The 26,086-nt window shown below is 44.5% G+C and overlaps 2 protein-coding genes across 7 annotated transcripts in view; one reads left to right on the plus strand and one right to left on the minus strand.

The window, feature by feature from the left end:
- The window catches only part of OSTN (osteocrin), an 80,510-nt gene extending 67,791 nt beyond the window's left edge, over nucleotides 1-12,719 (plus strand). For all 6 annotated transcript variants that reach the window (XM_039713957.1, XM_039713959.1, XM_039713956.1 and 3 more), the window contains 4 exons: nucleotides 5,292-5,390; nucleotides 8,112-8,329; nucleotides 11,974-12,070; nucleotides 12,366-12,719. In XM_039713957.1, the coding sequence (XP_039569891.1) occupies nucleotides 5,292-5,390; nucleotides 8,112-8,329; nucleotides 11,974-12,058 (402 nt within the window). In that variant the 3' untranslated portion in view covers nucleotides 12,059-12,070; nucleotides 12,366-12,719. The remainder of the gene's footprint in view (nucleotides 1-5,291; nucleotides 5,391-8,111; nucleotides 8,330-11,973; nucleotides 12,071-12,365) is intronic.
- Nucleotides 12,720-16,745: 4,026 nt separating this feature from the next.
- UTS2B (urotensin 2B) lies at nucleotides 16,746-26,086 on the minus strand. Its single transcript, XM_039713711.1, has 5 exons — nucleotides 25,653-26,086; nucleotides 23,394-23,495; nucleotides 20,464-20,501; nucleotides 19,059-19,152; nucleotides 16,746-17,336 (listed from the first exon to the last, which is right to left on the minus strand). Exons 1-5 carry the CDS (start codon nucleotides 25,774-25,776, stop codon nucleotides 17,311-17,313), a joined length of 384 nt encoding a protein of 127 aa, XP_039569645.1. The 5' UTR covers nucleotides 25,777-26,086; the 3' UTR covers nucleotides 16,746-17,310.

Below are 26,086 nucleotides of genomic sequence, written 5' to 3' on the forward strand. Positions count from 1 at the left end.
TAATACCCTTGATCAGAATGTTTAAGTGTTTTTCAAGTAAATCAGTATCACTGTTTGAATCTTGTTAAGATATTCCAATGCCATTCTGGTCTCTTAAAAGCTTATCTTGAGGGATATTTTTATTATACTTTAAATGGTCTGTTTTTCTATTGATAAACTATTTTGCCAATATAAACTTGGTACCTGATGTAAAGATCTTCTACTTATCACTTCAATGCTGTTAGGAAAATATTATTTTCTAATATAGAAAACCATTATTTATTTCTTGATTTTTCTTGATGGAAAGATTCTTTATTTTTGCTCTAAATTCTGAAGATGGCACTCAAACAATGAAAAGTTTTTGGCTCTTGCAGAAAAGAAGAAAGAAAGCTGAATGTCAAATTGTTGGAAATGTTAAGAAAAGTTGGCATGTTTAGTCAGTACATATATAAACAGTGTAGGACTGAGAGTTTGTTGGCAATGAAGAATAGTCTAATAATGTTTTGTATTCCATTGCACAGACCAGAAAAACTGCAGCTTACTCAATTATATTTTGAGAAAAGGTGCAAATAGGTTTTTCCCACTAAGAGATATTTTCTTGCACTTCATACCATCCTTCTGTTTTAATAGCCCCTGAGCTTCTAGATGGGCTCCATCACTTCTGTCTGTCTGTTGCTTCATGGTCTCCTACTTTCATGGAATATATGTGAATTTGGGGCTTTTAATTTTTAAAATATGTTGCTAAAAATGGATTTATTACACAGTGTAATAGTGTAAATGTGTAGCCAGCTTTGCAGGGTGCCAAACCAGTGTCCTTCCTGCCCATTCTAAAAAAAATTGTCCTCATTTGTGCTGTATGGCCATTTGGTTTCATGCCCTGTTTTCAAAGGAAGAGATGAGAACCATGACTGACTAGACTTTTCAAAAGTGTTTGCCCACCTCTGTCAGTTAATTTGTTCCTGAATCATGCTTGTGTCTGTCCAGCCAAGGGGCCCTGACAGGGCTGTGTTCATTTATGCCCTTCTTGAACTCCTCATGGGAATTAGAGGGTCGCCTTTCCATCCTTTCTTCTTGTGTCCTGTGCAGGCAGGGTCCAGGACAGCCATGCAGTGACTAAACCATGACATAAAACTCTGTTTTATCTGACTACAAGTGGTAGGAAGAGCTGTGTGCTCGAGCAACTTCTGAGCCAAAGCACAGCTGTCAAACAGGCAAGGGTGACTAACGTGGTGATGTGAGAACATGTCAGGACTGAGCCCAGAAATCAGGGTACAGGGAATGCAATTATTGAAATGAAGGCTTTAGAAATCAATCAACAAATCTTGACTGTCTTGAGAAACCTTGAAGGAACTTCATTTTCAGGAAGTGGAGCATACTTGGCCTTGAAATACTGTCTGAGAAAAAGTTTCTTTCAGGACACAAAAATACCTAGTTATCTCAAAATAACTAATCATAAGCCTCTTGCATAAGTCTATGAATTTCAAGTTCTCTCTGGTTCCACTAGATGAAACCTACCTGCCTCTATATATCCATATAGTTATGAAACTGAAAATAGAAGGAAAAATACATTGTAGAAGTTGTCAGTTTCTGTTCCATGTATAACAAAACATATGGCATTGTTTAAAAATCTATGCCTACTCCAGAAAACACATTATTAATAACATAAAGGGCCTGACACTGGCAGCTTACATTTCATTTTGTCACTAAAGCCCCATGTTTCAATGTGTGGCTTCAGTATCTTTTAGAAAGCAATATGTGAGAAACGCTCCATATCTTGTCTGTGGGATGACAACAAAAACACCACTCTAGCCTATTTTTGAGATCTGCTTTTTCTTCTGAGGGTGGGATTTGTTTTGATTTTTGTCCTTTTTCCTTTACATTTACATAACTACAAGATTGCTCCTGAGACACACAGAGTCCTTCAGCAGCTCTGAAATCACTGGGACTGGTGCTAGGGACAGTATTTTTGGCTTTGTGGTGATCAAAGGATACCCTTTACAACTTTTAAAAGTAAGGAAAATTTGTTCCAGCAGGAGCAGACTTTTTAGAGCTTCACACAAGCCATTTTTAAGTTTTCTTTTGGTAAGATAATCATCCATCATCATTTTTTTGGCCAAGGTGTATTCCTATTGGGCGTGCAATGCAAGCATAGCAAGGCCAGTGCGAGTACTCAATTTGATTAATCAATTCAATTAAAATAGGTAGCAGCAGTTAATATTCTATTTTGTGGTGCAGGAGCAGTAACAAAACAGCTCAGTAGCTGGTTTGCAGACCTGATTTCCCCCAGCTGGCAGGAATCTGCACAGTCCCAGAGCCCTTCCTGCCTAGCAGGGATGAAGTTCATCACTTCCCAGTGCTGTCCCAGCGTTCTAAGAGCAGCACTGGAGGCCAGAGAGGCACCAGGAGCTTCCCAATGCCTGTGGGACAGCCAAGCCTTGGCTCTGCATCAGGTCATTCTGGTGGCATCCAGGCAAAACCTCAGGGGTTTCCAGGCTTGGGCACAAGGTGCTGGTTGCAAGAGCAAGGTCCCCTGCTGGTGTCACAGCCACGAGCAGAGCACAGCCATCAGGACAGGCTGGCACTGGAGTGAAGGATTGCAGAGCAAGGCTTGATGTCTTGCCTCGGTTCTCTTGCTAACAGGCCAGTAAGAAAAATAAGTCCCTTGTGATTTATGCCTGCAGAGTAATCTCCAGAGTAATGTGAAATATCGTGGATCAAATGGGCAAGAACAATGATGGCTGTTACCATTTTTGACAGGCAATGGGTTTGGAGCTTGGTGATGAATTGCATTCTGTCTGAGGTTTGTTCAGCTCACTTATCTTCAGGATGTCATTTTGGGTTTTGTTTTTTTGTCTGTAAGAAAAACATCTTTTAAGTCCTTTGGTTTGATGTTGGAGACTTAACAGTTTCTGTTTGGTAAAGCGTTTTGCTTTCTTGTGATATTTTCTTGGAAAATGGCTCTGCACTGGTTCCTAAGTAAAAGTTTTGTGTGTTTATCCTGCTTTGATAAGGTAGAATACTGTTCTTTCTTTTATCTTTAATTTTATTTTAATTGGACCAGCAACAAAGATACCTAATTATATGAGGAATTTTAGTTTTGACACATTTCAAGCTAAAGTATCGCTAAGAAACATAAATATGTCTGAATTTCAGACTTGCAATTTCATTTAGAGAAGGCAAAACCGTATTTTATGTCAGATAACACTGACATAAAGACCCTGAGATACTACAGACATGGAATTATACACCAATCCCTTGACCTAGCTCTGTGAAGTTGGTGGTGAAGAATTTTCTGGAAGGATGCAATTTCAATACAATGAATTTCAAACTCAGTTAAGGGTGCATCTTGAAAAGCTTGTCAGAGCTTTGCTTAGTCTCCTTCAGGAAGAAATACTGTCCAGCCTCTCTTAAAGCCTCTCTTGGAATGTGTCAAGGTAAAATATGGATGGAGTGAAGCAATACCCAGAGCATGGCTGGGAAAACCCCTTTTTGGCCAGAGGGCTCTACTTGGCCAGTTGCAACAAATAAGCTCAAGGAGAAATACCAATAACTTCTTTTAATAAGTAAGGTCCTATGACATCGCTGAAGGTGGTAGAACTAAGTTCCAGACGAGCAGAAGAAAGTGTGATTTTAATTGTATTTACATAATCCTCACTGCATTATTAGTTTTTTTGCAATTACTTTTCTAAAGCCGAACTGTTCCACTACAATGACCCTGCCTTTTTTTCCTGCCTTGGTCCCATTGCTGCATGAAAATCAGTAGAAAAGGGTCTTGCTGGGCTCAAGTTTTGCTCTCTTTTCAGTCAGTGACACCACCTCTTTAGCTGCTTATTTCTTTGGGAAGTAGAGCCAAGCTTTAAGTCCTTAAAATTTCCTCCGCTTCTAATTTCACTGGCGTCAAGTTCTGACCATTTAATCAAATGTCTTTAGTGTTGCAGGTGTCTCACTGTTTATTTTCATTAGTGTACCAGTTGCTATTTTTAGCTCTTTAGTCTTTGGCTTGAATGAATACCAGCACAGATCTTAAAACCATAATAAACATATGTTTTTAACCTTGCCATTTATTTTTACATCTCTGTATCCAAATAATCAGGATGTGGTTATCTGTGAAGGTAGTAGACTGCTACTTCAAATTTCAATGCACGCCCACATACAAAAATATACATTGTAGAGGGTTCCAACTTTAAAAACACCCAGGGAAACCTCTGTGTTTATGTCAAGCAGTGGCTGCTGCTGTGGGGCCGAGAGACACCAGATGCCTTAGTGCTTTGACTTTGTCCCTGGATTCCAGTGAACTGTCTGCCTCACCCCTGCAGAGAAACCAGCAGCTTTCTTCCTAACTGCCCATCCCCTATGGACAAAAGTAATAATTATATATGTATATATAATTATTCATACACTCTTTGTGTTTCTGCTTTTGCCAAGTGGAGACTCAGCAAAAAATGGCAGAATCAGACTTGAATCATACTCTGGGGCAGGACCTGGAGACAGACAAAACAGCAAATTAGGAGATGCCTTTGGCAAAAGGCCCCAGCCCAGCTCTTCCTAACATCATCTGAAACACTCCCACCTGGGGAATTGAAGGCACATCAGGTTTTAAGGTCTGGATCCAAACATGGACTTAAACAATGTAGGCTAAACCCACGTCCAGAGGTAACCAAGCACCTTCCCCATCCTGAGCCCCCAAAACTCCCTGCATTATTTAAAGGCTTGGTGGGCATCTGTGGTTCTGCAGCTGTGACACATGGTCAGACCACCACCAGCCTCAGCAACACATCCCTCTGCAAGCTTATTGTGAATAATTTTATTGCAGGGTGCCATTGGAGGTTGTGGCTCCCACTACATCGTGTTGGGAACTGGCAAAATGCAGCCTTGCCTTCAAAATGCTACGGGAGGAGTATATGACTTCTGTCACAGCTTCAAGCACCTCTCCAGCATGTGGGGAAGTCAGGGACAGCCTGGGCTACAAGCCAAAGGCTCCCTGCTTACAAGTGAGCATGCAGTTCATCTGGTTTTAAGGCATGTTTGCATTCCTCACTGCTGCTGCTGCTGCAAGGATTGCACCACTGTGCAGAAAGGAATCAGAAGATTGGCAGGGCTGTGTAGGAAGGAGCAGAGGAGCGAGCTGGTTCTGCATGCAAGGGTGAAGAGCATTCAGCTGGCATTATCTTTATGCAGTGACTCTGACAGACAAAACTTATTAACAGCCATGGGGAGAGTCTCCCTTTGTTTTTACTTCTTTAAGACCTGTGGAGCAAGATTCCTCAGGGGATGCAGTTGTGGAATAATTTATAGATTGTTCTCCTTTGCAGATGCTGCAGCTCCAGCTCGTGGTGGTGCATTTGGCCCTTGTGATTGCCCTGCTGTGGTGGAACTCCAGCTCTGTGCTCCTTGCACAGGCAGCTCCAGAGGTAGGTGAAGGTTTCTGGGGGTTGTCACATAACTGCTCTTCCTTGGGCATTCTTAGCCACAGAGTGGGGAGGACACTGGAGCATCCAAACTGGAAGGTGTAGGATCAGTATTGACTCTGTAAGGGCAAAGGAGGAGCCTCAAGAAGAGAGAGATGCAAATTGCATGGCTCTAGGGGAACAGACTGAATGAGGCCTCACCCAAACCCTGGGGATTTCCTGTGTGTTAAAACATTGTCCAGTGGATAGAGAACTTCCTGAAGAGGGGAAGGAGGTGATGGAAGGGAGGAAAGCAAACTTCTCTAACACTGGAGGGAAAGTTGAATTCTTCTTCTTACAGACAAATAATAACATGAGAAAGCTGAAACTTTCAGAAGCCATAAGGAGATCCCTGGGAGAAGATCACCTGCACAAAAATGACAAATTAAAGGAGATGGACTAGACCAGGAGGGGGAGGGAGCAAAGTCTCTTGCCTAAGCTTGCAGAGGAAAGCAGCAGATGAAATGGATGAGTTGTCTCATGTTTCACCCAGGATGATATGTAGGGGTTGCACCTGAAAATACTTCTACTGCATTCCCTATTTTTATGTCATCTTGACATAAGGCAGATTTGGCAGAAAAGGTATTTATGTAATGGTTTCATGCCATAAAAAAAAAAAAAGAAAAAAAAAGTATTTAAAAGTTAACTCAAAGTAGCACTGTTTGCCTCTAGGGTTTTTACATAGGTTTTAAGATGAACTTAACATGAGATGTCTACTGAAGAATACTGATGGATCCCTCTACCTTCTGTCTTCACATAAGCATGACCTGATTCTCCAAAAGTGCTGCAGCAGCTGTTGTTCTGGTACCACAGACACCTGGTATCCTGCCTCCACCAGTGATAGATTTTTATGAAAAGAATATAAGAGCAGAACATCTCTGCAGACTTCTAGATCTAGAGACCTGCACTGGATCAGGACAAGTTTTAGCTGCTGATGGGCCAGAATTTGTCTTTGAACCAGTTCAAAATCTCAGTATCCATGACATTCTTTGCCAGTGTCTTCCCTTCATCTGTGTTCTGTGTTTAAAAAGTAACTCATTATATTTATTTTAAATCCACCATCTGGTGACTTCACTGGGTGGACTGGGAAGCTCTTTCTCTTGAGGAAAAGAATAACTAGGTTTTATTCATTTCGTTGCTGTTCCTAAGTTTGCAAACCCTCCACTATACCACCTACACCCACTCTCATCTCTGCTTATCTGTGAAATTGTACTTTGTTCAGTGGTTTACCAGAAAAAAACTGTTTTCTACTTCTGATTATCATTTTAGCTGTCACTTCTTACAATTCCATTCCATCTTTTGAAGACAAAGTAAGTGGAGTTGCAAGGTATTCAAGAGCAGAAGCTCTTTTTGGCTTCTAGTTTCAACTGACATTGTAGATATTTATCCCCACTAACCAGAAGGAAGGGTTCACTCTTTTTTGAAGGCATCATTCAGTTGCAAACCTCTATGAAAGTTTTATAACCCTGAAAGAGAATAGAAAGGACTGCCCTGTGCACTTGAGGCTTACAAAAAGCAGAGTCAGCGGACAATGTGAGATCCTTTATAAAGATTTCAACAGTGCTACACCATTGGTGTGATCATTTTAGTCGTGTGCTCCTCCTCATGTAAAGGTCACAGTTTTGTGCACTCCATCACTGTCTGCCACCAATCAGCAGTGGGGAACATCCCCACCACAACTGGAGCAGACAAGGAAATTGCACCATCCATGTGCTGCCTTCCTTCACGCGTGTGCTAAACCCACCATGTGTGAATAACAACAGCAGTGTGCTTCTAAAGAGAGTAAAACCTGTTTGACGCTGTAAGCTGTAATGTTTCTGACTAATTCTGTGAAGATCAAGGGAACAAGAAGATGCATTTCATTAAAAGAGACAACAATCTGAGTTTGCTTTTGTAGACTAATTACTAATTGTTGCCCTGTATTTTTCTGTCACAAGCAAAGCAACTATTTCACTTCTTATAATTTAATTTCTCTCTCAATAGACCCCAGTATTCTCAGCTATTCTTATAGCAAAGTTTGGATTTGAAGTAGTGTTAAACCTAATGTTGTAATTAAGGTTCAAACTGCTGTGTCAATTCAAGAGCATATTCTTTTCTTTCCTTCTCCCCAGTAGTGTTACTGCATAATTTCTTTGAATGCCAGGGCCAAGCAAGTTTTTTTGGGGCATTTTTTGCATAACAATTAATTTGTCAGATATGTATGGAAACTTCTGTAGAAGTTTTCATTACTACTTATTAGCATTCATTTAAAAAACAAAAAACAGTTCCCTGAAAACTATCAGAATGGATATTGGAGTCAGGCAATGGTGACTGCATTTTTCAGAATAATTATATTAGTCAGCTCATGCTATAAATGATACTGATCACAGTGCTGAGATAAGGATAGTGGAATGGCCTGAAGAAATAGGCTTTGTGAAGTAACAGATTTTAATGTTTCTTGCAATAATAATGAAAGCAAGTTCAGTTCTATAAAAAAAAATTCCAGACTTTGACAGCAAAATCCTGTCGATGGAAACAGTCCACATTCCAGACAAGGAACTTTGTTTTAAAACATTGTCCCAATTTCAGTGAGTGTCTTGGTAATTCTTTATTTACAGGACTGCTCCTATGACACTGGTTGAATTCTTTTTTTATCCTGGGACCTGAGCAGCCAGCAAACTGAAATTTTACTGCTTTCTTCTGCAGCCTCTGGAGCCTTCTGCTGCTCTGGGTGTGGGAGACCATCCCATTGCCAGTGAAGAGAAGTCAGCCACCAGCCTGGCAGCCAAACTGTTCCTTCTTGATGACTTGGTGTCTCTGGAGAACGAGGTGACTGAGACCAAGAAGAAAAGGAGCTTCCCAGGATTTGGCTCCCCCATTGACAGAATTTCTTCATCCTCTGTGGATGCTAAAGGCAAACAGAGGTAAACTCTTCAATGCTCCTGCCAGTGATAAAGGTGGAGGAAGGCTGTTGCTAGGTGCTCTGGACATTGATGGGTTAGCTTTAGCCCTCAGCATGTTTGCTGGTCAGCTGTGAGGTGCCTCTGGTCAGAAACCTTTCAAACAGTGTGTCACCCTTCAGCTGTGATGTACAATACATTCACCAGCTCATTTATCCCCACAGTGCTGCACAGCTACCAGACAACATCCCAGTACCTGTGATTTTCCAGTACACTTCTTTCCACTGGTTTGAACTAACACTCAGTTTAACACTTCATTTCTGACCATGAGCTTTGCTAAAGCAAGAAAAGTGCCTGAGGTTCACAAGCAGAGGGCAGGGCTGGGTGCTCCTGAGGCTGGGATGGGAGGAAGGTGTGGTGGAGTGGATGTTTTGAACAGAAAGATGGAGGACACATCATGGAAATGGGCAGGCAGACAGTAGAATAAGCTTCAAGACCTCCATTAGCTTTGGATAAACCAGGGTTTAAACAATGCAGCAATGTGTGTTTGAAGATAAATTTGTTTATAACAGGGCTAAGCAAAGAATGATGCTCACTGTGGCTGGGGAGAGACAGCGAGTTTGGGGCACAGCTTTAGGGGCTGTTCCTGTGTCTGAGAGAGCTTGCCTGTCTTGTTCTGCTCTTCTGGTAACTGTCTTCTCTTGGATGGAATCCCTAATGCCACAAAGTATTTAATAACATGCTTAAAGCTTAATCTGGAAATGGAAAGTATTCACGAGAGCCAGTCAATATTACAAGAATTTTTTTCAAACAAAGTTTTGCAATATTTTCTTGTTGTTTTTCCATTTATCCACTCAGTATGCCACTAGGACTGTTTGGCTCTAGCCAAAAGTGATAAAATACAAAATTCTTAAAACCTTAAGTAGAATTATTCTGTTCTGTCTGCCTCTTCAAGATATCAAAATCAGCTCACTCTTCATTTGCTTTTTAGCATGCTTTCCCTTTCCAGGCAAAGAAAAAAAAAAGGTGTTTTTTTAAGCTATACTTTTTTGCAAAGGTACATGGTATTCCAAATTTTTCTCATGGTTTTTTTGGATGGAAATCTTTCATTCTATATGCAGTACAAGGGGAAACCTAAACAAAGAAACAAACAAAAAATTCCCCAAAACAACAACAAAAAGCAAGCAAACAAAAAGCAAAAAGGAAAATGGTGGTGAAAAACAGTTTGTCTCTGAATAATGAGCTCACGAAAATGAGTGATATGCTGCACAAAATTCCCCCTTTCCCAGCAGCATCAGCACAGTTTGCAGTTTTGAGTTGGGATTATCACTCTGGGGGCGCTGTTTACCTTTTAAGTTTGGGGTTGAGCCATTTATTAGAACCACCTGAGCTGCTTTGATCACTGCAGTGACAGCCTGACAGCACCAGCAGCACGGACTGCAGATCAGACAGATTGCTGTGAAAGAAAGCTTTTGATAGAAAAGTACCTTTAGATAGAAACTGGCAGAGGCTGCTGCACTTGGAGGAGTAAGACAGAGGCTGAGCACCCTGTCCCAGTGGCTCAGCCAGCAGATAGCAGCTCAGTCCTGTACGAGCTGAGCCGGTCACCTTTGGAGAACAGGAAATTAATTCGGGAGAGCTGATCAATAGATTGAGCCCCCCGAATCAGTGCAGTGTGTGCAGTGCCTGGCACAAAGCAGAAACTTTTGGAAAAGAGCAGATCAAATGTCAGTCCACTTCACAGCTCGTTGTGACACCCAGCGATGACAGGAGAGCCCAGATCCTGGTCCGGCATCAGCATCGGCTTGTAGCGCTTTGGAAAGCACGGGGAAAGCGTGCAGGAGGCAGGAGAAAGAACCTGCGGGAATCCTAGACAAGGCTGTTTTAAGTCGAAAAAGCCACTTTGTCCCTCGTGCGCGACGGCACGGGGGCTCTGCGGAGCGGAGAGTGGCGGGGCTGCCGTGGCGCCGGGCGGCCGCAAGAGGGGACGCTGGGCTGCGCTCCGCATCCCGGCACCGCTCCGCATCCCGGCACCGCTCCGCATCCCGGCACCGCTCCGCATCCCGGCACCGCTCCGCACCCCTGCTCTGAGCAACCAGCATGGCAGTGTCATTGCTCCTCATCCCCGCTCTGAACCCCGGTACAGCTCACTGACACACCTCCTCATCCCTGCTCTGAGCACCCAGCATGGCAGTGGCACTGCTCCCGGGGCAGAAACACCGCCTCGCCTCACCTTCTCCATCCCCTTCCATCCCGAGGAGTTACCTCCCCTTTTCTCCAGGCGGGCTCAGGATGGCTCTGACAGCCCAAGTGTCCCCCTGTGCCTCCCCACCTGCGGGGAAAGCAGCGCTTCCCTCCAGGTGACAGGCTGAGCATCCCGGCCTTCCTTCCCTTTGCCTTCCCTCGGGCTGGGGGCAGGGATACCTGAGGAAGGGACAGGCCGAACAAAAGGCTCTCCTTCCTTTGTGATGCTCTCAAACTCCGCAGCACTGATGTGGTGCTCCCCTCACACAGGTACACCCCCAATTCCCAATCCCGGAGCTCAAGCAGCCAGGACAGAGCTGGCAGGGCTGTGGATGCTGGAATTGGGCTGCAGAGAGCTGTGAGGGAAGGAGCTGCTCACATGAGCCCAGGGGCTCTGGGTGGGTGTGCACAGCCCCAAAGCCCCAGGGTGAGGCAGCTTAGCAGTGCTGGCACAAAGTTAGACTCGAGTGCACTGCACCATTCTCTCCTGCTTGTTACTTTGCAGTTGCCAACTTACAGAACAAAATTTATTTTTATTTATGTTCCTCAGCAAGGACTGATAAAGAATTAATCTTCCAGGGCTTCTCTTGGACTTGCATTTCACTGACAAGTATTTCTGAGGGCAAAAGTTGAGGTTGTTCTCAGCTGCAGGAATTCTTGCCATTTCCACAACTAATTAAAATAAAACTTCTGCTGGTGGAAAAAAATGCTCCAAAAATGCTGAAATAAGATGGGAAAACTCATTATTTTATATAAAAATAATTGCAAAAAAAATATTGCTGTGTAGAAATTCTTTCACACATTCCTCATGCCCTAATTCATCAAATTGTCAGGAAATTTACCATATACAGGAAAAAAATTCAACACCAAAATCTTCCCGTTTTCAATCTCATTGAAGGACTGCTCCTATACAATTCTGATGAACATACATTGCCAAAGAACCTGTAGAAAAATCCTGTTAGAGCACTTCTGACTCATCCCCTCTATTACTGAGCAATACTTTCTACCTCCTTGCTAATTTTAGCCTCAGCTGGCCCTGGAGCTTTCAAAGACCCAGGTAACGGGTGACCTGCAGTGTGTGATACTGTGCAGGAAACAATTCCCCTTTATAAATGCAGTGTATCACCTTTCTTTTATGAATAGCAGTTAACCTGTGAAGTTAGTTTGCTGCCAAATAAAAACAGGGGTGGTGGATCAAGCTCAGCCAGTCTGTAAAACAGCTGCAACTGCAGCCTTTTGTCAGACAAGTGCAGCATCTTATTTTTAAACACTCATGTCTTTGGCTGTTCCTGCACACTGTTCTATCTGAACAATAAGGTGTTAGTGGGATGAAGGCAGGAATCAAACATGTAGTAACATCTTGATTATTCATAGATGTCTTTCCCATTTTTTTCCCCCACTCTCTGCTCATTTTCCTCGTGCAGGAAAGTGCTTGAGCTGCCTAAGAGAAGGTTTGGAGTTCCTCTGGACCGGATTGGAGTGAGCCACCTCGGCAACACCAGGGGTTAGCAGCTCCTGCAGGTGAGCCAAAGCATTCCAGCTGTGGGCAGGCTTGGAGAACCCAGGTGTGCTCTGTTGCTGGAGGTACTCAATCATGCCAGCAGGCTTGGGAGGAGTGGCTTAGAGAATGATGGCTTCTTACAACATGGAATGCCCTAATTTCCCACTGAGTACCTCTCTACAGGCATACAAGTATTCCTAACATTTTAATTCTCTCCACTCTACCTTACAGTGTGTTTGACCAAGCCTTGCATTCCTGACATTGGAAAATGTAATGTTTACTGTCTTTTTTTTTTTTGTTTGTTTTTGCTTACAGATGCTTCTATTCTGAATGAGTGATGCTGTATTGGAAACATTACAGAGTTTTGGAAGATGCCTCACAGCAAGTCTTGTCTTTGCCTAATGATACAGCACTCAAGGAATTGACCTCCTGCAAAATCTGTTTCAAGTTGCATTTTACAAATATTGCATTTACAAATAATTACATGTTCAGTTCAACAGGTCAGAATGCTCTCACAGCTGTGCACAGTGTCACTGGTAGGAGGGAACAGAGAATATGTATATATTTTTATTGCATGGCATTTATCTGTTAAATTTGCAGAATTTTATTATCCTAGGCAGGACTGAGATTTTTGGATTGAAAATAAAACTTTCAGAGATGCCAACAGCAGTCCATGAAAAGCAGAGAGTTTGCTTTGCACATTTCTTTCTGGAGGGGAGCTGATCAGTAGATGAAGGGAGGATATAACAGTTATGGGACAAAGCTAGAATGCTTTTGAACTGCTGTTTGGGTGGAGATGTTTGCTGCCTTCACTAGGAGTTAGTATGAATAAGAACAGTGACAAGACCTTAGTATTTGTCCTGATGCTTTGAGTAATCTCTCTCTTATCTCTGCACCATATTTAGACATGTTTTCATCATATGGCAGATCCTGAAACATGGTGAGACTTTTAGTTGATGAATACATTTCACTCCTCCCTATGCATAACATAGGATAGTGTCCAAATATGAAGTCATCCACTTCCAAGGCCACCTGCATCATAAGCCTTATTTTAGCCTCTTGATGTGTGCATGGGGCATGGTCAGAATCCAGCTCTAAAAGTTCAAGTATTTCTCACTCTGGTAAAATGTAAACATGTCCTCTCCATTTCAGAGTAAAACAGGTTATCTTAAATCCTCTTTCATTCTTTTCACTTCTTTCCAGATTATAAAATACAGCTGAGAAGAGCTCTCTGCTGACATCTCAATGCTCAGATTCCTAGCTGGTGTTTTCTAAACCTCACATTCTCTCTCCTTCTTGGACTTTGGTTCATATCAGCTAAATTCCTCAGATTGCTATTCTGGGGTATAAATCATCCTTAGCATTGCAAAAGAAGATCCATTGAGAAAGGGATTATGCAGGATTAAGGAAAAAAACCCTTATTCTTGCCAAACACACCCTGTGTTAGGCAGGAAGCAGTGCTGGAGATGGGAATTAAGTGTTAATTTCCTGATCTTGTATGAGGCACAAAGCACCTGGCCAACAGCTACCAAAAAAAAAAAAAGTATTTGGGAAATCATTGAGACTGAAAAGCTGTTGTGAGGGTTGGGACTTTGGGACAATTGCCCTGGTTCAGCCAGGGTGAGAGACGAGGCTCCCACTCAGAAGGGCAGGTAACCTTTCATTCATGTGCTCAGACATAACAGGGGCCTTTCCCATTTTCCTCCTCGCCTACAGCCCTGCTCAGAGACCAAGACTGGCTCAGGCATAGAAAATTTGCAAGAAACTTCACTTTTATTGATATTTCTACTGTAGGCTGATGCTGCTGAGAGCAGCAGCACAAACCAGTGAGGTGTCCCTATCTTTGCCATCTGCCAGAGCACTGCAGCTGAGTTCGGAGATCATTCTCCCTTCGGTGGGTGAGCTGTCCATGCTTGTGTGTGAGGTGAAGCACTGCAGATGCTTTCCAGACCAAGATCTCAAAATTCAGATAAACAAAGAAAGCCTGTAAGTCCATATGTGATGATCTTGGGTTTTTGCTTCCTGCTTGTCCCCTGGTCACACTGCTAATTTTCTGCCTTTAAGCTTCCAGGTGAAGGGTCTGAGAGCTGGGCTCAGTGGGTGCATGTAGACTGCCTGACTCAAGAGTTTCAGTCCATGCTAGAAGCAAGCCTGCAAATGCAGTCCCAGGCAGCCCTCTGCAGTGCATTGCCACCATCCATCCTGAGCCTGCCTTGCAGTTTAGGGAACTTTTATCTTGCACTGAGCTCATCCAGACAGGCTGCAGATAATCTGCTTGCAGGGCAGCCGTATGTATGGGGCACGGGCAGATTATGGAAGTGGTGACCTGAGCACTCAAACAGCTGCCAGTCAAAAGAACCATGGACAGAGTCAGTGCCTGACACATTTTTGGAGACTGAGACCAGAGGAATCTAGCGCAAACACAGCAGCTTTGAAAGGCATTGCTGGATCATAGAAGTATTTAATAATTGGCAGGTATTAGCCAGGGCTTCAAAAAAAACGTATGGTTTTAAAGGCTGAAAGTTATGTGCAGAAATTACATTCATCTGAAGGGAAATGTGAAAGCAAAGCAGGACAGAGGGGTCTCTGGTGGTGTTGGTAGAACTGGGAGCTGGAAGCTTCAGTCCTGCTTCCATCCTACTGTGTGGATTACCTGGGAGAAAGCAACAGTCCTTCTGTTCTTTTGCCTCATCCATCACTGAGCACACTGAGACTTCCTGTGGCTCAGGAAGCACTCTTTAAAATCTGGAAATCTGATGATGTGTGAAAGACCAAACACCACAATTTGGTATTTTAGTCAATGTAGGATGGCTCCAGCCATAATGCACAGCATGGAGATCAGCAAATGTGAAATGAGGATAAACTGTGGCACCGTTGCACACTAGACTTGCCCTGTGCTGCCTGGATTTGCAAATCTATTCAGATGTCTGTGAGGATTTTCTCCTAATAAATCCACATGATCTACTAGAATGTCTCAGGGAAATCCCTTTAATTATTGCCTGTGGGTCATTAACTTTGGCAAGAGTGACTGCCCAAGCATGGGTAGGATGTGAGCAGCTGCTCTCTGGAGGAGAAGGGTTTCTGCTCTGTGTGTTTAGGAGAAAGGACAGGACCCCCACACTGCCATGTGGAGGGTAAGCCTGGGGGGAACAACACCACCTCTGCTTCTAATTAGTTAATAAATTGCATTCAATACATGCTGATGTCTGCAGCACAAGCAGCTAATACAGCAGGATAAAGTGCCTGCCAGGAAATAGGGGGTAGTTTGGGTACCACAAGCACTTAAATAACCGCACTGATAGGATGTAGCAGAAAATCACTACTAAGCAGCATGATGCATTGCACTCCAGGGAACTCCTATCCAGGGTCAGAGCAAGCTGTTAAATATCTGCAGACACAGTATTCGTTTTCCTGACTTGCTGACGAGCTGTCACACCGGCTCAGGAAGGCATGGCTACAGCAAGCAGGTGGCAGATGGAGCCTGCTGCTCCAGCCTTTCCTTCCTCTGGGATTTCCTGCAAGCTGAAATCATCTGAGCTCAACACCACCTTGGGGCACTCAGTGTAACTCTTGGAACACACCTCCCTTTCAGCTGGAGCACCAAACTTTTAAAGAGAGACAGAGACTATTCTTGTTCATAGGTTACAATTTTTTCCTGGATTTGGTGCCAGTGTGAGGGTATGTGAAAGTGTGTTCCCACATACCTTTTCACTCACACAAAAGCAACAAAGAACAAATGGGAAATGGGTTCTGAATCACCACTAAAGAAATAGCAAACAACTAATGGTAACAGGAAACTGTATTTTGCATGTCATTAGACTTCACTGATATAATCAAGCAAGCTGGCCTTATTCCCTAGATGCTGGCTTTGGCCTGCAGCAGGATGAATAGGTCTCCTGTTAATGCAGTGCATGCAAGGTACTGCTGTGGTAAGGTGTGCTCCTTGCCAGAGCCCAAGGCAATGAGTGTAGGATGGCAATTACAGCTTTGGGAGAGGTAACATTTGGAAGAATATCTAATATGCAAGCTGCAGTTAAATCACAGGGCTCAACAGAGCTGCAGAGACAGTTGAATGCTAGTCAAAGTCATTCCATACATTCACAGTGGCTACCTGATCCTGCTCTCGTTTAGGTTGTTGGAAACCTCAAAGTTAACATTGGGATTTATTCTGAATTTACATTTTCGGGAATGAGGTCCTTTGCTTTTGCAAATAAATGTGAGTAATGTGACTTGAGATGAATTTATGTAGGAATCACTAATGGATTGTGATTTTTTTCCTTTTGGACAGGACAGATATAATTCTGCAGTAGAAAAGGCCAGCTAGCACCTGCATTGACCAGCCAGATGAACAAAAAATCTCTGCTCAAAACATCTTTTTGGGGTGAGTAGGTAGAGACCATTGGGTCTAGTCCAGTCCAATGAGGACAGTACCCCATAAATAGCTATGAAAAAGACCCAGCTCTCATTCCTGATCCTGGTCAAAAGGAAGGGTCTGTTTCTCAGGCACAGTAAAACCCTAGGTGTTTAATGGGAGCCTTTCTTCCATTGTGAACTCCACATGAACCATTAAGGTAACAGGAGCCAACATCAAGGGAAATGTGCTGCACTTTGGGTCCCTGCAGGGGCTGAGAAAGCAAATACTGAGAAACACATGCTTCTGTGCAACAGAAAATCTTTATTGGAATGGTATCCAAAGGATCCAGAGCTCACTGCCTGCCCTCCCCTCTGCACACTGTGGGACATGGCGAGGAGCAGCTCTGGCTCAGCAATCCGGCCCTGAGCCCTCCACATCACACCCAGCCTGTCTTCTTGTCCCAGCAGCACCACCAGGGCAGCACAGACCTGCTCAGGAGGTGACAGGAAACCCAGACACCGCTGAGAGCAATGTCTGCAGGTGTGGGCAGAGCCCCAAGCCCGGGGAAGCTGAGTTAGTGCTCAGTGCCTCAGGGGACTGGTGAGAAGGGGGAGGATGTGCAGTGGCAGCAGCCTGAATGGCACACACAGGACAGCACAGAAAGTTGGGAAGCATCTTCTGAGCAGAAGATCATGGCAGGTTAAACCTGGAAGAAAGGAACAGCAGAGAGTGGCAGTGGGCTGCCAGCTCCTGTCACAGTCCCTGCCAGGCTTGGCTGTGGTGCACTCATGGAGGATGGCTTCCAGATAGCAGCACGATGAGGGAACAGGACAAACTCAACATGTTAATACCCAGCAAGGCGGTTTGGGGAAGGGCTCATCTTCATCCTCCAGTCCTGACAAGCCTTCAGATGCAGTATTTCCAAAAGCAGGCTGTGAAGGGATACAAAAGAAAGATGTCAGCATACAAGGGACTTTTTCCAGCTTCCCACTCTAGCCCTGGAGAAGGTTTCAAAAGACCCACATCCTGAGAGAGCTGGAGCATGCAGCCAGCGTTGTGCTTTCAGGGCACATCTCAATAACCAGCTTTGAGTTCATATAACACTTTTAGAAGGTGTTTCTTTTAGTGTAAACTAAAAGTTTAGTGCTCATAGTGTAAACATGGGGTCTAAAAGTTGTCTTCATGTTGCTTTATTTAAAAGATATCATTTTCTTCTACTTCAGCAATGTCAGGAACTAGCTTTTTCTTTCCTGTCTACTGGTCAGCAGTTTTGCTGCTTCAGAGGTGTGTGGCTGACTGGAAGAGCCGGATGCTGACTTGGAGAGATTAGATCTGGTTCTTAGTTTTTTAAATCTAGTCACTACCACTCTGCTATCAACCATCTTAAAATCAACATGGATTTCTGTAGAATCTTCTAAGACTAAATTAGGGAAGGATGTATGTTTTAGTGTTGGAAAAAGTAACTGTATCACAACCAGCATGAATCCCATGTGAATTTCCTGTTTCCTCAAGTATGAGAAGAGATTTATACCTGGTTTTTGAAAGCAGGATCTTGGAAGAAAACTCCTACTGAATCAGCAGTGCTCATGCTGAGACACGAGCTCCTCCCAGACCGGAAGGACTTTAGATGAAGACAAAGATTCCCTGCTTTCATTTCTGTCAGAATCTGATTTAAACCTGGCAACGGGAAGTAGCTTTATCTACATTAAACCTTCCAGACTGGTGGGGGCATGAATTACATTAGCCAAATTAATGACAGCCTCCAGGGGTGCTTACAAATTGCATATTGCCTAAGGATCACCTAAGCATCCAAGCAAGCCTTGCACAAAGGGATTTTCTCTTGGCTCTGTGGCAGCTCTCAGCTTCCACGTGCACAGAGCATGTGGGCTAAGGGCAGAACCAGCTCTTTTGGTTTTAGGCCAGATCTGTCATCAGTGACTTCTGGTTCACAGCTGCTACAACTTTGTGGAGGAATCCATTGAAAGCCAGCATGAGCAGCATTGTCCATGTCCTTGTCAGGGGCAGCTTCACAGGAGCACTCGTGCAAAATGCTCCCGAGCCACTGGATACAGACTGGACAAACAAAGCTGGGAGACCAACTGAGGGACATACCAGATCTTAGCTCCCTGCATTCTTGGTTGATTTCCACATCCTTTTTAGCTGTTTTTCAGCAGCAGACAAGTGCTCCTTTTTTCTCTGTGGGGAGGCACTGACCTTGGCAGAGGGGAATGCCTGCAGTCCACATGCCTCATTATGCCTCCAACAGTTGCTTTGAGGCCAGAGCAAAGGAGGGGTGCACTGTGGGGATGTGTTCATGCAGAACTGCCCTCCTCCAGGGCAGGCACTCATGGCTCATATGACCCGACACCCCTCTGTGAAAAGCAGGATGTGACACTGCCTGCCTCCATGAGGTCCTGGGTGTGCAGACCTGCTGTATCTGCCTCCACAGCAGACACGGTTGGGGGACACAATCCTTCTCAGCAGCTGCTAAACCAGCCAGCCATAAGAGAGGGCCAGGGCTGCTTGAAAAGCTGCCAACCAGCTGCTTTTCAGCATATTTGGGGCTTGTTTACTGTGACTGTTTTTGTTGCAGAAAGGAAGCCCTGGAAATGAGGGTGGACAGGATGGCTGCAAGGCTCAAACTCAAAACCTACCGCGTTTTTTGGGCTGGGATGCTGAGAGACTTTCCAAGGCATAGGCCACCTCTGACCCATCCTCAGCTGAGAGCTGATCCTTCAACTTCTCCAGCTGTTTAAACAGAAACACAGCAGTAAACAAGGGCCCCATCATGAGGAGCTCCACAGAGTGCTGGGAAATGCAGGGCAAAGGAGCTGGATGTAGATTGGCTGGCAGCCTCACTGGGAAGGTGAGAGTGTTCCCTGGAGCAGGACCATTCCCAGAGGATCTGCCTTTGGAGCACTCACACCTCCTCATGCCCTCCTTCATCAAGCTGTGTGTTTGGTGGCAGTGGTGTGGGCACTCCATGCTCATTCCCTCCACCCTAGGTGTAAGTCCCTGTGGAAGGGAGGCTGTGTGCAAGGTTATTGCAGCACTAAGAGTCAGGACAGTGCTGGGACATGAAGTCCCCAGGCATTCAGACACTGCAGCAGAGGACATTGCTTCTCCATTGCTCTGGGCTGTCCCTCCTCTCTCTCCCTCACAGTTCTTGCCACCTTCCCTTGGTTATAATGTGGACAGTCTGCTGCAATTCTTCATCTTTAGCTACTCTCTTCTTGTGGACTGGGAACATCTACAGCCACCATCCTGACTTTTGCTCTGGCAGAGCTGTTCTCAAACAGTCAGAGCTTATGTCCCTCAGCACTGGAGTGAGAGGCTAGTGGAGGGCCTGGCAGCCTCCTGTCTGGCATGATGCACTGGGATTCATTCTGAAATTAAAGGGTCATGTGGAACTTAGCAGGACCTCCAGCACCCATGCAAACAGCTGGAACAGCTGGACCTGGCCTGAGAAGGGGAAAAAAGCACTTCCACTGCTTGTAAGAGCCATGCCAAGGTTGCTGCAGACCTTTCCCTGTTCCTGGGCAGTGGGTGTGTAGGATGGGGCTCTATTTCTGTATGCATGCTCTGATCAGCTCAGCAGGGCTCTGACCTTGAGTAGGGCCACTCTTACAAGGCGAGTAAGAGGCACTGCCTGGCAGTGACTTTCCCTCCAGCCTGTTACCTGATGCAGCCAGCTCATACAAGGCAGCATGACCTCCTCTTCCCACTCCCTTTTCTCCTATGGAGATTTCCTTTGGTGCTTTATTCTTTCCTGGCTTGGCCTTCACTGGCCTTTCGCTGGTGACAGAGGCAGGAACTGCTCAGCTTTTGTTGCACGAGTCTACAGCCCTGTTCTCTTTTCACCTTTTCCAGCTTGTGCAGCTGTCTAGCCAGGTTCTGCTTTTCCCTTTTCTCCATCCATGCTTACATTACAGCAGCAGGCAGAAGGGTGGCAGGATGCAAAGATGGAAGGATAGGGCATAAAGACAGTTTACACAATTGTTTAACTACCCATGAAAGAAAGAACATGCATCTATGTATCTGTGCATTTGCTCCTCTCACCTCTTCAAGCTCTTCAAATTTCTTTGCCAGCTCCCAGTCTGCAAGAGGGAAAAGAGTAACATCAGTATCTGCATTGCTTCCTGAAGCTCAAATTAAAAACATTTTTTCCTTCATTTTTCATTAAAAACTTTTTCCTTCATTCCTCTCCAGAGGTCAACAAGCAAAGACCTAGTTATCATTTAACTCCTGTTAGTGATCTTCAAATGAATGACAGAAGAAACAGAGAGAAAATAAGGTTTTTTCTGCTGAATCCTATGGGACCTTATCCTAATTCTCCATTATGAGGGAGGCTTCTTTACTGCTCACCAGGCCATAGGGGAATTGGCCCAATGAGGTCACTTACTGTGTGATACCAATTCAGGTGAAACTCTGCTGCTTTTTAATTTTTAACCTGCTAATTGCAAATCTCTAATGCTGGCCTTTTTTGTCACTGGCTTTTATATGAAATCCCACTGCTTCCTTTAAGGCTTGTTTATCCTCACATCACCCGTGCAGGCAGAAGTCAGAAGACACAAATTTAGCCTAGCATAACTCACTGATTTATAAGTCAGCAAAGATCCAGGCTGGCAGAGTGGAGCAACAGGAAAAGTCACATAGCAATAAGTGCACAGATTCCACACTTCTAAACCTTAGTGAAGCATGAGGACCTGGGGCCCAGCCTCACAGATCAGACTTAGGGATCTCAAGGCTAGTCAGTACTGTACTGCTGTCAAAAAAACTATGCAGGTGGATGAATGAGCTGCCCATGCAGAAAGAGGGGAGAGTTAGATGCCTAAGAACAGGATTTGAAACATCCAGCTGAACTGGGAAGAGCCTGGAATAGCAATAGGGAAAGCTGCAGGGGTGGGGAATTTCAGTCCCACTGCTCTTGAAGACTGAGGTACCTTATTCCAGACCCAAACTGATGTCAAAACCAGTTAATTTTTTAATGAGACAGATGAGTTCAGTCAAAGCTGAGTGTCTGGCTACAGTAGCGCTCCTGGGAGGGGAGTGCAAAGTGATCAGCTGGTTTTAAGTGCTAGTTTGGGGAAAAAATGCAGTAAAATAAGCAGAAGAGCCAGGAAAGAGCTAAAGAATGTTTTTGCTGGGCCCCACAAGCAAACCAAAAAACAGCCCTGGAGCTGCCTCTTTTCTCTCTTCCTAGTGTGGCAGCAGGCATTGGTCTGGATCATCAGGGGGATTTAAGACATAATTCCCCTTGATTTCAGATTTCAGATAAGACTTCAGCACACAGACACATTGCCAGACTTGGGGTTATTATTTTTTTTTTTTTAACGTTTGAAACTGAGCAGGAGGGTGCCAAGAAAGAGCTGACTGCCTTCTTGGTTCCTCTTGAAAGGAACAGTTTTGTTGAAAAATCCTGAATATTTTCTGATATTCATCCAACAGTAAAAGCAGCAGTTCCTAAGCAAATCCATTACATCAGGATTCAATCTGAGAGATGAGATGGGGATGGAATGAGAAGGTGTGGGCTCTGTTCCTGGCACTATCAGCAATGACCTCAGGCAGACTCCTCCTATGTATATCTTTACATACCCATACGGTAGAGACAGACAGACCCTGACATATCTATAAGCAAAAAGTGCCACTTAATAATTATTATTATTAACATTTTTACCTCTTTCAGAGTTTCAAGTGCCTGTTTTGGCTTGATTTTTTTGCAAAGTAAGTTTGGCCAATGACTGCTATGAATACCAAATGAACAGCAGTTGAAATTTGGAACAGATTATCTCAGACAGGGAGAAGGAAGTTAATTTATGGATGAAGCTTTGAGAAACTGCCTGCTGTAAATCCTCTGTCTGTGCTCTGCTCAGAGATTCATTATATTCAATTGTCTGGCATAAAATGCAGCCTTTCCTCTAGGAGTAATAAGTGCAATAATCCATAAACTTATCATAAAAATGTTATTTCTTGAATGCATCCCCTTTGCAAGAAGAATGCCTTTGTTAGTATAAGGGCTTGATTTATTTATGTTTATTTATTTGTCCCAAGCTTGTTTAACCACTGCCTTGCTGCATTAACAAGGGTCTGGGGAAGAGCACTGAGTGAGTTTGATAAATGGATTTTCATAACAAGGTTTTTGCTGGGCCCCTCTGAGCTGTTTTCACAGGGAAGGGCAGCTTCCTGCTCTGAGACCACCACATCCAGCCCAAGCCCTCCCCTGGCTGCAGTGGCCGTGGGAATAGCTGACCTCTGTAATCCATTTGGTGCTTGTGATCGCTGTGCCTCATGTCAGGGAAAGCCCAAGTTTCTCTTCAGCAGGTCTGAGTTTAGCCACAGATGGGTGGTTTTTAAATTTGGTGTCTGTTCACAGAGCACAGGCAGGAGGAGCCTCTCCCTGGCCCATCTTTGGTGGCTGTGTGGGAAAAGCCAGCTGTCTCCACCTCCTCCAGCAGCAGCAGGGCCTTAGGCCAGACAGGAGCTCCCCCTGTCCTTGTCCCAAACTACACTTGACCCCAATGGATCTCACTGGAAAATCTTGGTGACATCCCCCTGCCCCAAATGATAACAAGATGCTGTTGTCTCTCAAAAGCTCACGGGGTTGTGTGGGGTGTGGGCAGAGAGGTGACTCCCAAAGCTGGTCCATGCCCCAGGCAATGCACACAACATCTAAGGGATAGAAGGGCCACAGGGACTCAGCAGAAAATTTTCTTGTTTTTACTTATGTGCACACACATGTTCCCAGCAAAGTCTTGAGTGTCTGGGGATCGAGGGTACATGGGTTTTGGAGGCTTTGCTTTGCATTGCAAAAGCAGGTCCCAAAGGCTCATGGTGGAGAGCATCTGACATTAATCACATGTAGGCATCATACTGGGTGCTGCTTCCACTTTCTGAGCAGTTGGTATTTCTGAAGAACCTGAGAAGCAGGTTCCTTGCAGTCATGCAAACACAGATTCAAGAAGCAGAGATCTCTCCTCCCCTTCACTTACCAATATTTTCTGGCCTCCGCCAGGCAAATTTCTTATTAAGAAGCAGAGTCAGCAATGTGTTCTCATGATTTGTGTCTTCTCTCTCTGGAAGCACTCGGTTCTCTGCAGCACATAAAACACATCTTTCTCAATCTCATCAAATTAAGAATCAATTAATCAATTGATGCAATTAATCTCTTAAATTAAGAAGGATGAGAAGTGGAAGGAAAATGTCTCCTGTCAGCACTTATCAGGGTGGAAGGAGCTCGGTGGAAAAGGAAGGTGTGTTAGCACAGAATAAAATGTCCAGGCAGTGAGGGCTGAGCAGGGGAAGGGTGTGGGATGGAGAGCCTTCCCTGCCAGCCCTGGGCTGCTGGCCAGTTCCACTGCAGCCTCATCAGCACGACTGGCTGCAGAGAGCTGGAGCCATCATCTTGATTTACACAGTCCCGAGCTCCTCTGCAGGGCGGGTGGAGTGGGCGCCTCTGCAAAGCCACACAGGAGCCCACAACATCCTCTCTTCTCAAAACTGCAGGAGTTCCCCCGCTCACTCCATGCACCTTCCCAGGGCTGACAGAGGTGGGAAGTCCCTCCTCACTGTGCTGAGGTGTGGGTACCACCATGAAAAGCCCTGCAGCCCCACCCAGAACTCTTTCTTGAGCTCACTCAGCCTTGGGGCTGCTCTGAAGGATTCTTCCTGAACAGAGTTCAAGTGTGGAGGAAATTAAAGCAAGACCATGCAGAATTTTTCCAGGAAAAACCTCCCCAAGCTGCTGTCCTGAAGCAATTTAGAGCTCTCTAAGAGGCCTTTTCAGGGCACTTTCTCAGTGGTTTTAAATTAGTGGTTGTGGCTATGCCCTCAAATGAGTGGTTGTGAAGGTCAACGGTTCAGCAGAAACCAACAGACACAGTGGATGGGGCTGCTCAGTGCCCTGAAGGCTCTGAGACCCTCCCAGCTCTGCTCAACAGATTTCCAGAGTCACCTGAACTAGAATGTTGTACTAATTGTTGAGAATGTCAGAATAGGAGCCAGACTTTATAGGGAGACTGAGCATTCCAAAAAATCTTTGATCTGAACAGCTCTACCCCACACGAGACCCTACAAAGCCCTAGAAGGATGCCTACAGAATTCCATGGAAAATATTAAGAAATTATATAGAAAGGCTTTTTTTTTCTTTTCTTCCAGAATGTTTAGGACTTCTCCTCAATGTAGTTTCATATGGCTATCAACCCCTCTGAGGGGATGGATGCAAATATTCTTGGTACACATGAAACAAAACGTTGTAGCAGATGAGTCTGAAGGATGCTCAAGAGCATGTGGGAATCAGCTCCATTAGCTAACGTCACATAAATCTGCAGAAGCTGAGGGATGCTGGCCAAAGAGATGCTCCAAGTATTTGGCCAGACTCAACCCTGCCTCACGCTGCGGCTGAAGCCGCTGGTCCTGATTGTGATCTCTGGAAATAAACCCAGGGCAGTGAGCAGAGCGACCTGCAGTTAGCATGGAGTGCCATAAACCTCATTGCTAAGTATGAAGGACAGCTATAATTTCAAAATAGCTACTTTAAGTTTTTTTGGGGGATTTGCTACAGTGAAAAAAAATCTAACGCTATAAACACTCCAGTGAAAGCTAAACAGAAGCAGGATTTATATAGAGTGGCCTGGGGAATGTTTTGGTTGTAATTACAAAAATAAATAGGTAATATTAGAGGAAAAATAATTTGAAAAGCAATGTTATTTTCAAGCCTATACTTAGCGGCTCTTTCTTTTTTTCCACTGCCAAGCCTCTTTAAGAAAGAGCACTAAGATTGACATTTCCTTGCAGTATAAACTCAGGTTAAGATCAATTAAAATTATGGGAGAAGTACATATAAAAAGAGGTTCTGTGTAGAAAAAAAAGTACAGCATCGCCATACTACTGACATTTATGAGCTGTCAAATCTCGTACAGTACATACTGGAATTGCTACTCTCTGATATTCTAATTTTTTATTTAATTCTCTTATGGGAGAGAAAGAGCTACCCTTACCAGATTTCACCAGATTTGATATTTTCAGTGATTAGCAGAAGGCGTCATAGAGGCAGCTGCAGAGCAGAAGGACAGTTTTGGCTCATGATAATATGAACAAGCCTCTCGCTAGCACCCATGTTAACAGACAGTACAGCTCGTGGTTCATTTTGTTTTCTTTCCCAGAGAAGAGAGTGTTGCATTGGCCATGACAAGCAGCAAAGCAGAAAGATAACCACCTACCTGTGTCGTGTAGCCTGTATTCCAGCTTACCTTGGAGTAAAAAAGGGTCTCCATGTGTTGATGGGACACACAGAGCCATGGTCAGGATGGTCAGCACTCCCAGACACAGCTGGGCAGACCACATCTTCTCCACGTTCCCAGAGCCCAAAAGCATCCTTCCTTCAGGCACGGTGGAGGACTTCAATGCAACCAGCGCCAGATGAGCTCACTTTTAAGAGGCAGTGGATGTGCCGTGATTGCAAATGGCCTTTGGAGGAGGGGAGAAAAATATCTCTTGAGATATAATTCAACCTGTCAATATGATTCACTCCGCTGGGAGTGGACAGAACAGCCCAGTAACATAAGTCAGATGGAACCTGTTCAATGTATCTCATATCAGACTGATCTAATGAATTCTGATGTTCCCACAGGCGTGCACTGTTCACGCACGTTGATAGACATTCCATACATACACACATTAAAAA

Source organism: Passer montanus, unplaced genomic scaffold, assembly GCF_014805655.1.
Source record: "Passer montanus isolate IOZ18808 unplaced genomic scaffold, ASM1480565v1 scaffold29, whole genome shotgun sequence".
Classification (NCBI taxonomy): Eukaryota; Metazoa; Chordata; class Aves; order Passeriformes; family Passeridae; genus Passer; species Passer montanus.